The sequence below is a fragment of the Protomyctophum bolini genome (genome assembly GCF_963924005.1).
Source record: "Protomyctophum bolini genome assembly, chromosome: 15".
In the NCBI taxonomy this organism is placed as follows: Eukaryota; Metazoa; Chordata; class Actinopteri; order Myctophiformes; family Myctophidae; genus Protomyctophum; species Protomyctophum bolini.
Genome location: NC_137876.1, coordinates 6,560,329 through 6,573,698, shown reverse-complemented (window position 1 = coordinate 6,573,698; position 13,370 = coordinate 6,560,329). Strand labels below are relative to the sequence as shown.

At 42.1% G+C, this 13,370-nt stretch overlaps 2 protein-coding genes across 13 annotated transcripts in view; both read right to left on the bottom strand.

Annotated features, from left to right (window-relative positions):
- The window catches only part of LOC308330112 (sorting nexin-14-like), a 29,528-nt gene extending 27,239 nt beyond the window's left edge, over positions 1-2,289 (bottom strand). For 6 of the 7 annotated variants that reach the window (XM_080784802.1, XM_080784804.1, XM_080784805.1 and 3 more), the window contains exons 1-4: positions 1,657-2,026; positions 1,403-1,523; positions 871-944; positions 113-191 (exon numbers count right to left, since the gene is read on the bottom strand). In XM_080784802.1, the coding sequence (XP_080640928.1) occupies positions 113-191; positions 871-944; positions 1,403-1,523; positions 1,657-1,865 (483 nt within the window). In that variant the 5' untranslated portion in view covers positions 1,866-2,026. The other variant, XM_080784806.1, reaches the window with a different exon arrangement.
- Positions 2,290-3,406: 1,117 nt separating this feature from the next.
- Positions 3,407-13,370, bottom strand: LOC308329622 (heterogeneous nuclear ribonucleoprotein Q-like). 6 transcript variants are annotated; one of them, XM_080784045.1, is made up of 12 exons: positions 13,231-13,370; positions 11,424-11,583; positions 10,563-10,681; positions 9,857-9,964; positions 9,649-9,762; positions 9,335-9,511; positions 8,876-9,011; positions 7,157-7,362; positions 6,008-6,157; positions 5,791-5,912; positions 5,366-5,709; positions 3,407-4,971 (listed from the first exon to the last, which is right to left on the bottom strand). In XM_080784045.1, the coding sequence occupies exons 2-12, from the start codon at positions 11,569-11,571 to the stop codon at positions 4,943-4,945; spliced, it is 1,653 nt and encodes a 550-aa protein (XP_080640171.1). In that variant the 5' UTR covers positions 11,572-11,583; positions 13,231-13,370; the 3' UTR covers positions 3,407-4,942. The 6 variants fall into 6 exon arrangements, with proteins under 6 accessions (XP_080640171.1, XP_080640172.1, XP_080640173.1 ...); XM_080784046.1 differs by having other exon boundaries at positions 3,407-4,968; XM_080784047.1 differs by having other exon boundaries at positions 5,375-5,709.

Here is a 13,370-nt window from a genome sequence, read left to right as displayed (position 1 = left end):
AACAACCTTTAAATCTGATTATTTTATCATAATTGAAAAATACATCTAGACCTACATACAGTATGTGCACAATATATATTTATAAGAATAATGATTTGATGTGACCTACTACCTCTGAAAGAGAGGCATCCACCTTGGAGGGAACTTTCAGATCAAGCCATGGCTGATAATTCTCCAGCAATAAAGTTGGTCTGTTAAAACATAATAGAAAAATATTCTGTGTGTAATATACTGTGTGCGTGTGTGGTCACAAACAGAAAACAATATATTTTCTGAACACTAGAGGGGAGTGTAACATCAAGAATTTGGGATGGCTTTTGGTTTTTAGCATCCATGGTCCTGGAATCAGCTCCAGAAAGACATTACACTGGAGAGCTTAATCCCGGGTTAATATGCATAACATAAATGGCCCAGGTGTGTTACCTGAAATGCTTGTGCCATATGAATTAGGACCCTTATAGGACATCTGGGACTGGTTGTCCCAGGCATAATAGTATTAAACAAGCCCCCACTAGAGCCTTTTTAAGACAAAGAAAAACATATCTATTTTACACTGTCTAATGTATTATATATTTGTATTTGCTGTAGGCCGATTTCATTTTTAATCTGATTTTTACCATTGCAATTTTTAATTGTACGACTTGAAATAGGGTTAATTTGGTTAATAATGATTTATTCTGTTGAGCATTTTTGACCTGGAGTATGAAAGGTGCTATATAAATAAAGTTGCTTTGCCTTGCCTAGTACTTGTGCCTGAAAATGTTGCCCACCCCTGAAGGCCTGAACTATACCGTCCTCCCAGCATGTATTGTAACAGACAGGTGACTTACCTGTGTACTGTACATGTACTGTAACAGACAGGTGACTTACCTGTGCCTTTTGCATTTGATTTTTCCACAAACAGCACAACTGTGACCGAGTGGAAACAGCTCCTGCTGGTATGTCTGATAAAAGAGAAGGTAAATTAAGTCAAAATAACCCAGCTCCGAAGATATAGTCATTCAGATATCCACATTAGTGTTCAAGGCTATTCTTGCCATTGTTTTATCCATTTGTATGAATTTTTGTGTATCTGTATTTTGCACACTAGACCTTGGAGTACAAAAATGTCATTGCCTGCCACATTGCTACACCCTAGAGTCTAGGGTGTAGCAATGTGTTGCCACATGGTCTAGGGCCTAGACCATGTGGCAATAAAGTATACATTAAACTTGAAAAACAACACCCAATGGCTGCAGTTGCCTGCATTTACGGGACCCTAAGATCACATCATCACAGTCATCCTTAGTTATCATCACTATTACACCATCAGCATTCATTGTAATGACATTATATATTACTGGTAGGTTTAGCTATACTCACATTCACTAAATAATACCACCATCAATGACCTTTGACCCACCTTAATCTTTGGCTTGATGGACACTAAAATGTTGGGCAGCAGTGACTCGGTTCCCAAGTTGCAGTAGAAAGTGACAACGCCAGCCAGAAAGGACCAAAATACCATAATAATGTGTATATATCTGTGAACACATGGAAATTACTGTATGCTGCAATTAACATTAAGGCTACAGTTAAGATGCTAATATAGCCAAGTCACGTCTTAAAGATATTAGTATTTTGTGTGGGACAGACACACGTGTGCACGTAGCCTACCTGTTTAACAGGACAGTGGAAAGCAGAAGTAGCAGTAACAGAAAGCAGAACAGCGGGTATTGGCGGCCCAGCTCTCTCAGCAGGTCCAGCTTCAGTCTATGTCTCATTTTCTGCAGGTGAACTCGGACGGATCCCATTGTTGCGGCTCTGTGTGTGCACTCATCTATTACTGCAGAGTACAACGAAAAGTGAACCGTTCCACCATCCATCAATAAAGGCACACAGCTGACAGCTATAGCAGGCTACTGTCACCGTCTGTCTGCGAGTGCGACATAATAGCCTACGATATACAGCTGCCGTCTTGAAATTTCCCGAGGTAATATTTAGCCAGTAGACTAGACGGTACGTTCATTTAAATTAATCTACTCCAGCATTTACCATGACCGGTGGACACATTCGCCGATATGTTCGGTCATTTCACTGTTTATGTAGCCTAGCAGCACGCAGTGCCATTTCTAATTAATCACGCAGACTCATTGGTTGTAGCCAACAAGCCGGACAGTCGATGATAGATAGATACATGATACAGCTGCTGTCGACAAAACCGGATTAGTGGAAATTATCCAACATAGTCTTTATGTTCATTCGACTATTGTGTACGATGGCCACTGTGCTCCGTCATGTGTCACTGTCTGCGATCTGAAGCACCTAACCCTTGATCTAGTTTTCGGCGTTAGATAGGCTACGCATGATGTCACCTCCGCTCCACACAGCAATACGATGCTCTCAAACCCAGACGGTAACAGGAATCCCTCCCAACACTAGAATCCGTCCTCAGACGTGTATGACCAATTGAACAATGTGGACCCTGTTGTAAACAAGTGTAATGCTTAATTGGGTCGTCCACTCACAGTTGACAGTCTCTGTATTGAGTTTGTGCTTGAAATGTACTGTAATTCTACAAACTGTTAATAAATATTTCAATCAAATTCAATCAATCAAAGACCAATGTGTAGTTTAACAAATCCATTTGACCCGAATACTGGTGACTTGAGTTGTCCAGTATTCGGGTCAAATGGATTTAGCCCTTACTGGAATTATATCAAGTCAAGTCTAAAATACACCTGCTGTTAAAGTAAACTACACATTGGTCATACACGTCTGAGGAAGAATACTGGACAACTCACCCCGGTGAGTTGAGTCTGTACTTTCCGCTGGGGCAAGTTGGTAAAGGGAAAGGACGGACAACTCACCCCGGTGAATTTCTGACATTTCGGGGTGAGTTGTCTGTACTTTCCGTGGCACCCACTAAAGTAATTCAATTTCGGATCTAACTATCGGTTCCTACATTAGTACAGATGTGCACAGTCACAAGCTAATTATTTATTTACTCAACAGTAAAATCCGGTGAAACACGGTTTCTGAACTGGGGTGAGTTGTCTTGTTACCTTTGACCCGACCGCCCGGTAGTCCGACGCGGCGGTCGGTAAGTCCGACAGTCAGTCACTCGGCCATTTCTCAACCGTTTTGGATGGGCTCGTTGGAATCGTGCCTCCCCTGGGGGCGTTTTGGGGGGTCTCAAGGTTCAGGCAGCCCTGGGGACCCCCCTAGCCTACTGAGGCGGAGTTCGAATTGAGGAAATAAAATAAATGTATTTATTTTTAAATCAAAAGGAATCCCTTTAGTAGCATAAGTACTAGTAGTGTATTAGTGTCTTCAATTAATCAATTATTTCTAAACCAGAAATTGTAAAATGGAAGTTTCAAGTATTTGTTTCTCAGTAAGATGTCATCCAAACATAAGACACAGATAGAAATCAAAAACTTTATTACAAAAATAAGTTACACTCACCTCCATTTTACAGTATAAAACAATTTATTTGCAGGAATGCAAAAAATGTTGTTGGCCACCAACAATATTTTAAAACTGCTAACATCTTTTTTTCAAAAGGTGGTTGTAATGATTTTATTGAAGAGGGAGTTAACTGTATACAAAACCGGGGATTGAATAGCACAGTTTCCTTTTGCTATACATGGAAATACAAATCATTCTCTGCAGCATCCCTTCCTACCACTAAATGACTGATCCCAGACCAGATCTTAACAGCTAATAGTAGCCCTTCTACCACTAAATGACTGATCCCAGACCAGATCTTAACAGCTAATAGGCACACATGCGCTGGCTGAGCAATATGGCATTTCGGTAATCAATCAACATACTCGATAGAAGTATTACATTTGCTGTCCACACAGAACTGGTAAGGGATCATTCAAAGATAACGCATGATCGGGACAGTTACTGGATTATGATGGGTGTTTTACATAATTCTACTGACATCGTTCAAAAAATGCTCTATTGGTATTAATATATAAAACACAAATCCACTGGAATTACGTGGCAAGTAGGGACACTGCAGGGCTTTTTTTTAATCAAAGGCAGTTGGATGCCCCTGTGATGTTGAAGCCTTTACAAAAGTAACATTTTCCGAAAAACTATACAACCAGTAACTACATAATCTGAAGAAGCAAGGCGGCTAATTCAGTTCAAAATAGGATAAAAGCAGGGCTTGTTCAGGCTCATCATATGAGATTTTGTGTTGCATGCCCAGTTTGACTGTTTGCAGTGTCAGAGCCGCGGCTAAAATGACTATATTACATTAAGTACATCGTTTTTTTTTACAGCCGCGGGCCCTTGTGTGCATATTTTGTATTAAAACAAGCCCTGCTTTCATCAATATAGTTTCCCTATTTACAGTACAGGCCGGGTAGTTTAGTCCTCTGTACTGAGGTAGTCAACCAACCCTTTAAAGACAAGTTCTGAAAAGAACCACTTTCCTGGAATGCCTGACTTATCCATGCCAGGTGGGTACACCCTAAAAACCTGCAAATGTTCTCTTTCAAACATCCAAATCAAACGATTAAGATTAACATGGATATTCCGACAATAAAAATTGCGATTAGCACAAAAATATACAATAGCATCAAGCTCCTTTGAGCCACTTCAAACCTAAGAAACTTAAAAAGTGCAAATTCTTCAATAATTATTTAAAAATGGCATGTTGGGGGGGTACAGGGCAGGGGTAGATTGTTGGGGCAATATGTAGCACAGTGTGCAGGGGCTAGGTACAGAGGCTTGGGGCAGGGAACGGTGGCAAGTATTCAGAATCCTCCGGTCATCTTTTTAAGGTGGCAGTTGATAATAAAAAAAAAAAAGAAGGGGGGGGGGGGGGGAGATGCTTCTGTAAGGCTGGAATATCATTGGACCTTTTCGTCGAGTTTTTTTTGTCAACATCCATTGCAGCTTACGGTGTAACCCCACACAGCAAGTCAGTCTTCACTGTGACAGGTCAGGACCGCCCTCGACCGCGTTTCCCTGCTGGACCAATCAGAAGACAGATAAAAATTAAAATTAGGACGGAATTCTATCAATCAGACACCGGTCTGCCATTCTCTCATCAGTCGGAAAATATTCTAGGATAAGACGGTTTAATCAAATTCTATCGTATTGACAACAAAACCAATATTTAAACTGCAGGGTTCTTTGTAATGTTTACTGTGCCGACAAACTGCCAACTGGAGACTTGTACTAGCTCTGAAAGACGACACCTGTCAGGGATTAGTCATGAAGCCAATAGGCAGGTGTACCTTTTCATATTTAAAGCTCAGAGTGTATACATAATTAATAAGCTGACATAGCTTAAGTTTTTGATTAATGCAACCCCAATTACACATTGACGCTAATTTTCATTGTAAAATGTTTTTCTATTCACCATGTATACCTCTGCTGCTGTTTCCAGGGCCTCCTCGCTGGGAAAAGCCAACTCGGCCCCTCGGGGTGGCAGCACCGCGGCCCCTGTTCTGGGTGGCACCTCCACGGACCGCTCCTCTCGCCCCTCCTCGTCCTCTCCCAGCGGTCTGGAAGTCCTCATAACCATAGTAAGGGTCATCGTAGCCGCCCCGGTAGTTATGGTAATCGTATCCATAGTAATCGTAATAGTCTTCATAGCCATAATAATCAGGAGCGTAGGAGCTGTAGCCTCCTCTGCCCCCCCTTCCTCTGCCTCTAGCAGGTGGAGGCATGTGTGGAGGACCATAGTAATAGTAATCATCATACCTGGAAGAGAGAAACAACATCAACATGGTGCCTTTTAGAATTCATTGAAGCCTCATTTAGCTTAGTTACACGTTTGCTTACATTTGTGTTTTAGCGGCTTGCCTCTGGGCTTTGCGCTCTTTCCTCTTCTGGTCAGGTGGCTTGGCAAAAACTATTTCAATGTGCTCTCCCTCCAGGTCTTTGCCGTTCAAATCGGCTAGAGCCTGTAAAAGATTAATATAAATGAGACATTCAGAAGCTCAAGGACAGTACTGTAATATCAGCGCCAGTCAGTGTTCAACCATTCTTTTCTCTGTACCTTCACAGCACCGTCCCTTTCCTCAAAGTGAATGAAGGCATAGTCTTTCAATTTCTTCACTCGCTCCAACTTGCCAAACTGACTGAAGGCCTTTTCAAGTATCTCCTCTGTAACAGTACTTGCTAGGTTCCTCACAAACAGCACCTTAACCTGAGAAAGGAAATGCAATGTTATAGAGGTCAGCTGGAAAAGAGGGGTTCTAGGTAAAATACTTGCCACCCTGGGCAAGACCTACGCTGTAAAGACTATTATTTGTTTGGGCGGAAGTTGCGGGATTTTAGCGCAAGTATCGCCCAAGGAAAAAAAACAGTTTACATTCTCCGCGAATGAAACGTGTGTTGCGATTGGTCGGGAAAATATCGTATCTGGGGGAAATACATCAGACGGATGTTCCGGAGGATACATCCGCCGATAGCTTCTCTGCCTTACGTTGTGACCAGGCTTTTCTTTTCGCAGACAAGTAAGCCTGTGACCGAGGATATACAAATTGTTCTGATTAGGGATGTTGAAAAATGTTGAAAATCGACTCGATTATAGACTCCCGCGACTCAAAGCGTATGAGTCGAAAAATCGTTTTTATTTGTATTATTATTTTTTTGTAATGTAAAACGTTATAAAGGTTGCCGTTTCAAATGTTTTCCAAATGGGAGAGGTACGCGTTTGTCTGTGTGACACTGCTGTGCTGCTGCGCCTGTCAGTGCCGCTCGTCACATGCAAGTTAACTTTGAGCAGAGCGCTGTGGACCCATCGTCTAAGGGGGTGTGTGTGTGTGTGTGTGTGTGTGTGTGTGGGGGGGGGGGGGGTGGTATCTTAGCAACACTGAATGATCTGTCCCATTGGTCGTGTGCTCGTATCATGAGCCAATGGCTGCAGCTCTGAGCTTCCCAGACCCAGGTTCACATCTCAACTCACACATGCCATAAAGTAAATTGACAGCCACAGGTCTGCTCCGTTGTGTTCTGAGCGGTGAGCGCTCTTCTCTTCTTGTGAAGAAAGCAGGACAGAGTTGTCAAATAAATCCTGTACTGTATTTATTCCCCGACCCGACATTAAAATACGGAACAACGTGTGTTCGACACGTCGATTTTTGGCCTCGACACGTCGATTGGCCAAATATGAGTTGTTTGGCATCCCTAGTTCTGATCTCACCTTGGCCATGACTTCTGGATCAGGGTCTTCTATGGGGTCGGCCCACTCCACAGTGACCACATTTCCCCACACCTTCACTTTGCCACTCATCAGCCGGCGACGGGCCTGAGCTGCAGTCTTGTGGTCTTCGTACTCCAGGAAGCAGAACCCCCTGTTCTTCTTCTTGTCGTCTGGCTGGTGGTACAATATGACATCATTTAGACCCTCTGCAGAAACAGGAAAGGCAAAAGTCAGTGTTAATGTAACGCCAAGAACCAGATAAGATCGCGTTGCTTGGAGCCTTGGACCCTTGCGTTGATGGGACATTTAGATTTAAAAGGCGTTCGCTGGTTAGCTAACACGGTTATCACTACAGCACAACAAGCCTCCAGTCCGGTGTACTTGTGAAAGAAACACGTGGAAGATAACGTTAATCTCTAGCGGTCTAGCCCCATATGGAAGCTCTCTGTCATTCTCCAATCTGTTAATATATTATTATTTATTCAATAAATGCTGACATTCGACAATCTGAGAAACTAGGAGTTCAAAGACACACCAACAAACTCGTCTTAGAGTGTGTGTGTGTGCCAATAAATTATTTCTGTTTTCGCATGCCCCCCATGTAAAGCAATATTGAGTATTCATATACAAGTCGTTCTCAACCTGTGGGTCCCCACATGATTGGGGGTGGGGGGACCCCAGATGACAGTGAAGTGACAATTTAAGGACTTTTATAATACCTCAAAGGCTCTAAAAGAAATAAATACCATTACTGCATCAAAAGTAATCAGCAAACCATGCTATACAAAGTTAAAAACTGGTCAAACATTGGCCAGATTATTAAATGATAAAGAAAGAGGCAACAATTGTGAAAATAGCCAATCTACAAGTTCACAACGAGCTTGTAGATCGACTATTTTCACAATATTTATCTGTGGAACCATTCTGTTGCTTGTCTGGGTGGGGGGTCCCCAGTTCAAATGTGATTACTTTGGGGGGTCACAGCCTGAAAAGGTTGAGAACCACTGATATAGAGTAAGACTAACTGAATATTCCTATAATTGCTAGCCTACCACCTTGATATAAAATAAAAATGTTGTAACTTGCGTAACCTTATAACTATTCATTGATTCAATCGTATACCAAAAAAATCACACCTGTGTGAAGTGAGGGGCGCTCACTTCGCGTTATCTAAGGTTTGGATAGTTGGTGTCAAGGTGACGTAATGTTTGCTCAGTAGTTGCCGTTGTCTGCTCAGGAGGTTTGAGTGTTTGCTCAGACCAAATTTTTTTTTGAGGGAACATTGGGTATGACATTAATTTACAATTCAGGGAGAAAAAAACCCTGATGAAAACCGTGATAAAGACAGTTATTTAATGAAACACGAAGGGGAAATGGTGTTTCAGTTAATAAATACTATTATAGTTAGTCTACTACTTCCAGCACTCTCTTAAAACACATTTTGGGAGTGAACCCCTTTTGGTGTTAGTATTATGTTATGCTTTAGCTATTGAAAAATAGCAGATCTACAAGCTCATAGCGCACGAGCTTGTAGGTCTGCTATTTTTGAAAAATCAAAGAACCACTGACATAGAAACATCGCTTTTTCTGAAAACTGTCAGGATGCAGAAGACATTTTTAGAATCTGATCTTAGGTCAGAATGGGTTAAATATAACTGACAAAGTCAGAATTGTAATGCCGTTACAGTGCAAGGAAAAGGTCGATCATTGGTGCCTTACCTGTAACTTTTGCAAATTCTTCCACAATTTGCTCTTTTGTTTTGCTCTTGGGGATGGAGCCCACAAAGAGTCTATTATTGGCCACAGAGATGCACACGCCGATGTGTTTGCCCGGTCGGATTTCATTGTTGTTGCACTGTGGGAGGACGAGAGAAGGAACAGAGGGAATGTCACGGCTCTCAAAGAAAGCCATGTTACATTGAACTTGCCGTTTAGCCACAAGTACTAGCATACATTAGAAAATGTCAGGTATTTTCAGAGGGAAGCTGACGACAGGATAGGCTGTCGACAACATATTTGCAACGTCACCGGCTTGATTCTGGATAGAGACCTGTGTTGCATAATATCCTCTTCCTCTACTATCCCATATAAAAAGGCAAACTAATGCACCTCAGAATTGAACAATTATGGTCACTAAACAATATTTTTTAAAGCCCAGGTTTCAAGGAGGTCACATACCAGCTTGACAGCTTCCTGGGCAGCTTCTTTGGTGCAGAAGGTGACAAAGGCGTAGCCTCTGTTGAGGCCACTCAGAGGGTCCATCATCAGGCGGAGGTCCCAGATGGGCCCTGCTTTCTCAAAGAGGGGAACCAGCTCATCTTCAAAAAGGTCTCTAGGGATTTTGCCAACGAATATCTGCCAGATTGAAGAGAAGAATGTTAAATGTCTGACTTATTGCGTGTTTTGCATCCGCACAATAGAAAGACACAAGTCGATGAAGTTGTCCCTTAAATAGATTACAGGACTGAACATACAGGTGCGATCACTCGTACCTCTGTCCCGATGGTGGGCTGTGCCCCTGAGTGGGCAGATTCCGGTGGGGGGCCTCCATACTTCCTCTGACCTGTTGTCACATCAAGTGTGTAACCAGTCCTCTCCAGCAGGGCCTGAACAGAGAACGTGATATGAAAGTAAAATAACAACTGAAATGCTATGTTTTCAATCACATTTCTGTCGTGTCACTGTGGCGTCAAACCGTACTTTGATTTTGGCCTCATCTGGTCCTTTATTGGAGTCTGACACTTTGGTCCCTTGTTTTTCGCGCTGTCTGTATGTCTTCATAACTCCACAAAGAAAGGCACTTTTGTTCTGTAAAAAACAACACATCAGTGGAGCAATATTTATACAATAGTTTAGTCATTAATTTGTAGTTAGTTATATCCATATTATGCAAGACAGTAATAAAAGGGAGAAAAGGCACCGATCACTATAATAATGCTGAAATCCTGAATCTTCTACAACTGTATAGGCCAGGTCATTGATGTAAACAATAAATAAGGGTCCAAGAATAGACCTCTGAGGGGTCAAGACAACTTGACTTTGGATGAAGAACAACCATTGGCATATACATATTGTTCACGGTTGGAAACATAACAGCCATTGTAGTGTTATATCATGAAATCCATATTTATGTAATTTATCAAGTAATATAGTATAATCAACAGTATCAAAAGCTTTAGAAAGAGCAAATTCATGTAAAAGGGCCATATCGGTGGAATGATTTTTCCTAAAACCATACTGATGCTCATATAAGATATTGTGTTTGTTTAAATGGTTAAACATTCTATTGTAGACCACTTGAGTTGCACATAACTGAACATGTGAGAGGTCACATACCTGAACATGTGAGAGGTCACATACCTGAACATGTGAGAGGTCACATACCTGAACATGTGAGAGGTCATACCTGAACATGTGAGAGGTCGCTGTCCTTGAACTGCAACAGGACATGCAGAGCCCCTTCCTCGTTGAACTCCTTCAGAGCCTCAATTGCTCGGTCATCTAAGTCACTGTGTGACACCAAACCTGGAGGTGGGAAGGGGATTGAGAACACAGAAAAATAGAAAAACATAAGGAAAGCAAAAATGACAATGAACTCCTCAAATATGAATGTATTCAGTAAATCGGGATGCATTTTATTCTCAAACACACTTTTTTTGCAGAACTAATCACAACAGATGTGATGGTGTAAGTTGATATGCTTGTGCTCCTCTGTACGGTGTCTTCTAATGAGCCTGTCTGAATTCTGCTCTATGGAGGGGCCGTCACCTGTCCCAGGCAGGCACACACCAGACAGCTGCTGCCATTGTTTCTGGTTTGGTCCCATCTGGCTAAATAGACCAGACCGGTACTTTTCTACATATAACAATCTAAACAAGTCCCACTGTAACCCGCCCATGTTAATACTAATAGACATCTAACGAGGTCGATGGGAAAGTAGGCCCAAGTGAAAATGGAGTTGAAATTCCACCTGCCCTCAGAGCGTACGGTTGAGCATACAAGCATTATCTCTCTACAAGAAGATGCAAGCAAAGGTTTCATAGTAGTTTGTGAGGGGAAAAAAATACACATTTTCAAACAAATTTTATATTATGTATTTTTTTTCTTGCACTGCAAGTACCCATTTTGGTAGGAAACCACAAAAAGTTGCTTGGTGATCCCAATTCCCACATTCATAATAAAGGTGATAAAAAAATGACAGCACATGCAATACTTTGAAATAAAGATTTGTGTATATGAATATGCTGGGATATTCATTGTGCCTTACCTGCTATGTAAATTTCATCTAGTTTTTCAGCAACTTTCTGTGGTAAACCAGCTTCTAATAAAGTCTGGAAGTGCTCAGAATGGGTAACTGCAGCCGAGGTGTCCATTGGTTCTTCTGGACCATTTCCATTAATATGTTCTGTGGCCATGTCTCCAGAAATCTGTATAGATGCAATGAGCCAAATTAATCCTGTGTCAAGGGCGAGACTTGGGATGCGTTCAGGAGAGTTCAGTCTCAGACTTGTCAAGCAAATAAAGTTGTGTGCTCAGTGGAAAAGATGCTTTGACAGTATGTCATCCTGAATACGAAACATATCTGTAAAATGATTGGTATGATCGTAATGTGCATGTGCAGAAGACAAGCTACTCCATGTGGTACATTGCAATCAGGTGACTTTTCACTGTTTGCAGCTCTCCGTTTGGTCAAGGCACTGTCAATACACGCATAACAAATACACACATTTTGCATTTAATCCTCGATTCAACTGTCAAAACTGAAACTACACTTGCACATGTGGCATTTCCTCCCGCTCCTGTGTTTTTGGTTAAGAAGTTCGCACAGACCGAGTCGAGAAACTCGAGATCACGGACTATTCACTATGTAAACCCTTTCCGCTGGGGTAGCATGGGGCCTGGCCTGGTCTCCAAATTACATGTTAGCTTACCTTCTCATTGCTGACTTCAGCACTGGCTAGATAGCACATACACGTGTCCCCAGTTTCCGGTGGCTGACCAGCTATCAAGCATGTATGCCGAACTATTATCTGCTCTGACACAGTTGCAAAATAGTATACTCTCTAAATCTTCAATAGCTAGGCTTCACGCCGATCAACAGCAAACCGGTAGTCATTCAGACCACGATGCATAAACTGGGGCGTTCAGAAAAGCATGGATCCGATCGCTTTCCATTCATCTAAAGCTGACAGCGCGTTAGCCTTTACAAAACGTGGAAGGTTTTGGCCTAACTCTGCTACTAACTGTTGGCTAACGCTACATAACATGCAAACGAGCCCTCGGAACTTACTTAACATTACTGTTTGCTAATCAATCTAAATTCCCAAGACAGCACGTGTTTAATATTATGGTCAAAAGAAAATGTTTGAATGGTTGTTTGAGAAATACAGTCAAATGTAACACCAACACCACTTAACACATTGGATTTGAAAGATTTGCGAGAATTAAACTAACGAAATGTAAGTTAAGGAGTGACTGCTAGCTAGCTGGCTAGTTTGCATGGCTAACGCTGCACCAAACAAACCAATGCCATCCAGAAGGACAATAACAAACCTGACCTGTTTGCGTTTTCCATCAACGTGTTCGTATTTTTTTGCTATTCACACGTCAAACTAAAACATGTCTGAAAGGCTGGGGAAAATCCTTGCTAAGCTAACTGGGCTAACGGGTTAGCACACATACAATGACAATGAGCGTGTCAATTTCTCGATCTGTCAAAATAGGCTAGCTCGCGTTAGCATGCTAATTCGATTGGGATTTTTTTCCCCTCCTCAGCCGAGGCCATTGTTGTTATAACGTCGTTTTGTCGACAATGGGCGTCAATAACGCTCCTAAACTTTAATTTGATGAACGGTAGGCCTTTGAATGCTGCATGTCCAGCTCGCAAGACGGTTGGTTTTGTCAACGTGCCGCCACATAGGAAGAGTCCATTTTCAAAAAGCCGGTGTGGATGAACCACCAGTTTCACCACATTGTTTGAAACAAGCACCGCACACGGTCGGTCTTCCCCCAAACACTTTTTACCGAACAATCAAGCTACAATCACGTGACCAATTAATAGCGTTCCGTCATACCTGCCGATGGATCACCAACTCGTATGGTGTTGATAATTTCGGAAGATAAATGTGATAATTAATAAGAGAAAAGTGGTAAAAACTCCCGGCACTGGTCCGGCTTCAGTCATTCACTCTTGAGGATGTAAAATGGCTGCCAC

What these genes read in the sequence shown, in the direction of transcription:
- LOC308329622 (XM_080784045.1), bottom strand. Translation starts at nt 11,571, where the DNA reads ATGGCCACAGAACATATTAATGGAAATGGTCCAGAAGAACCAATGGAC. An exon ending in GCGACCTCTCACATGTTCAG is followed by an intron (nt 9,965 to 10,562) that starts GTATGACCTCTC and finishes TGTTTTTTACAG; the next exon opens with AACAAAAGTGCCTTTCTTTG. An exon ending in CAGATGAGGCCAAAATCAAA is followed by an intron (nt 9,763 to 9,856) that starts GTACGGTTTGAC and finishes TTCTCTGTTCAG; the next exon opens with GCCCTGCTGGAGAGGACTGG.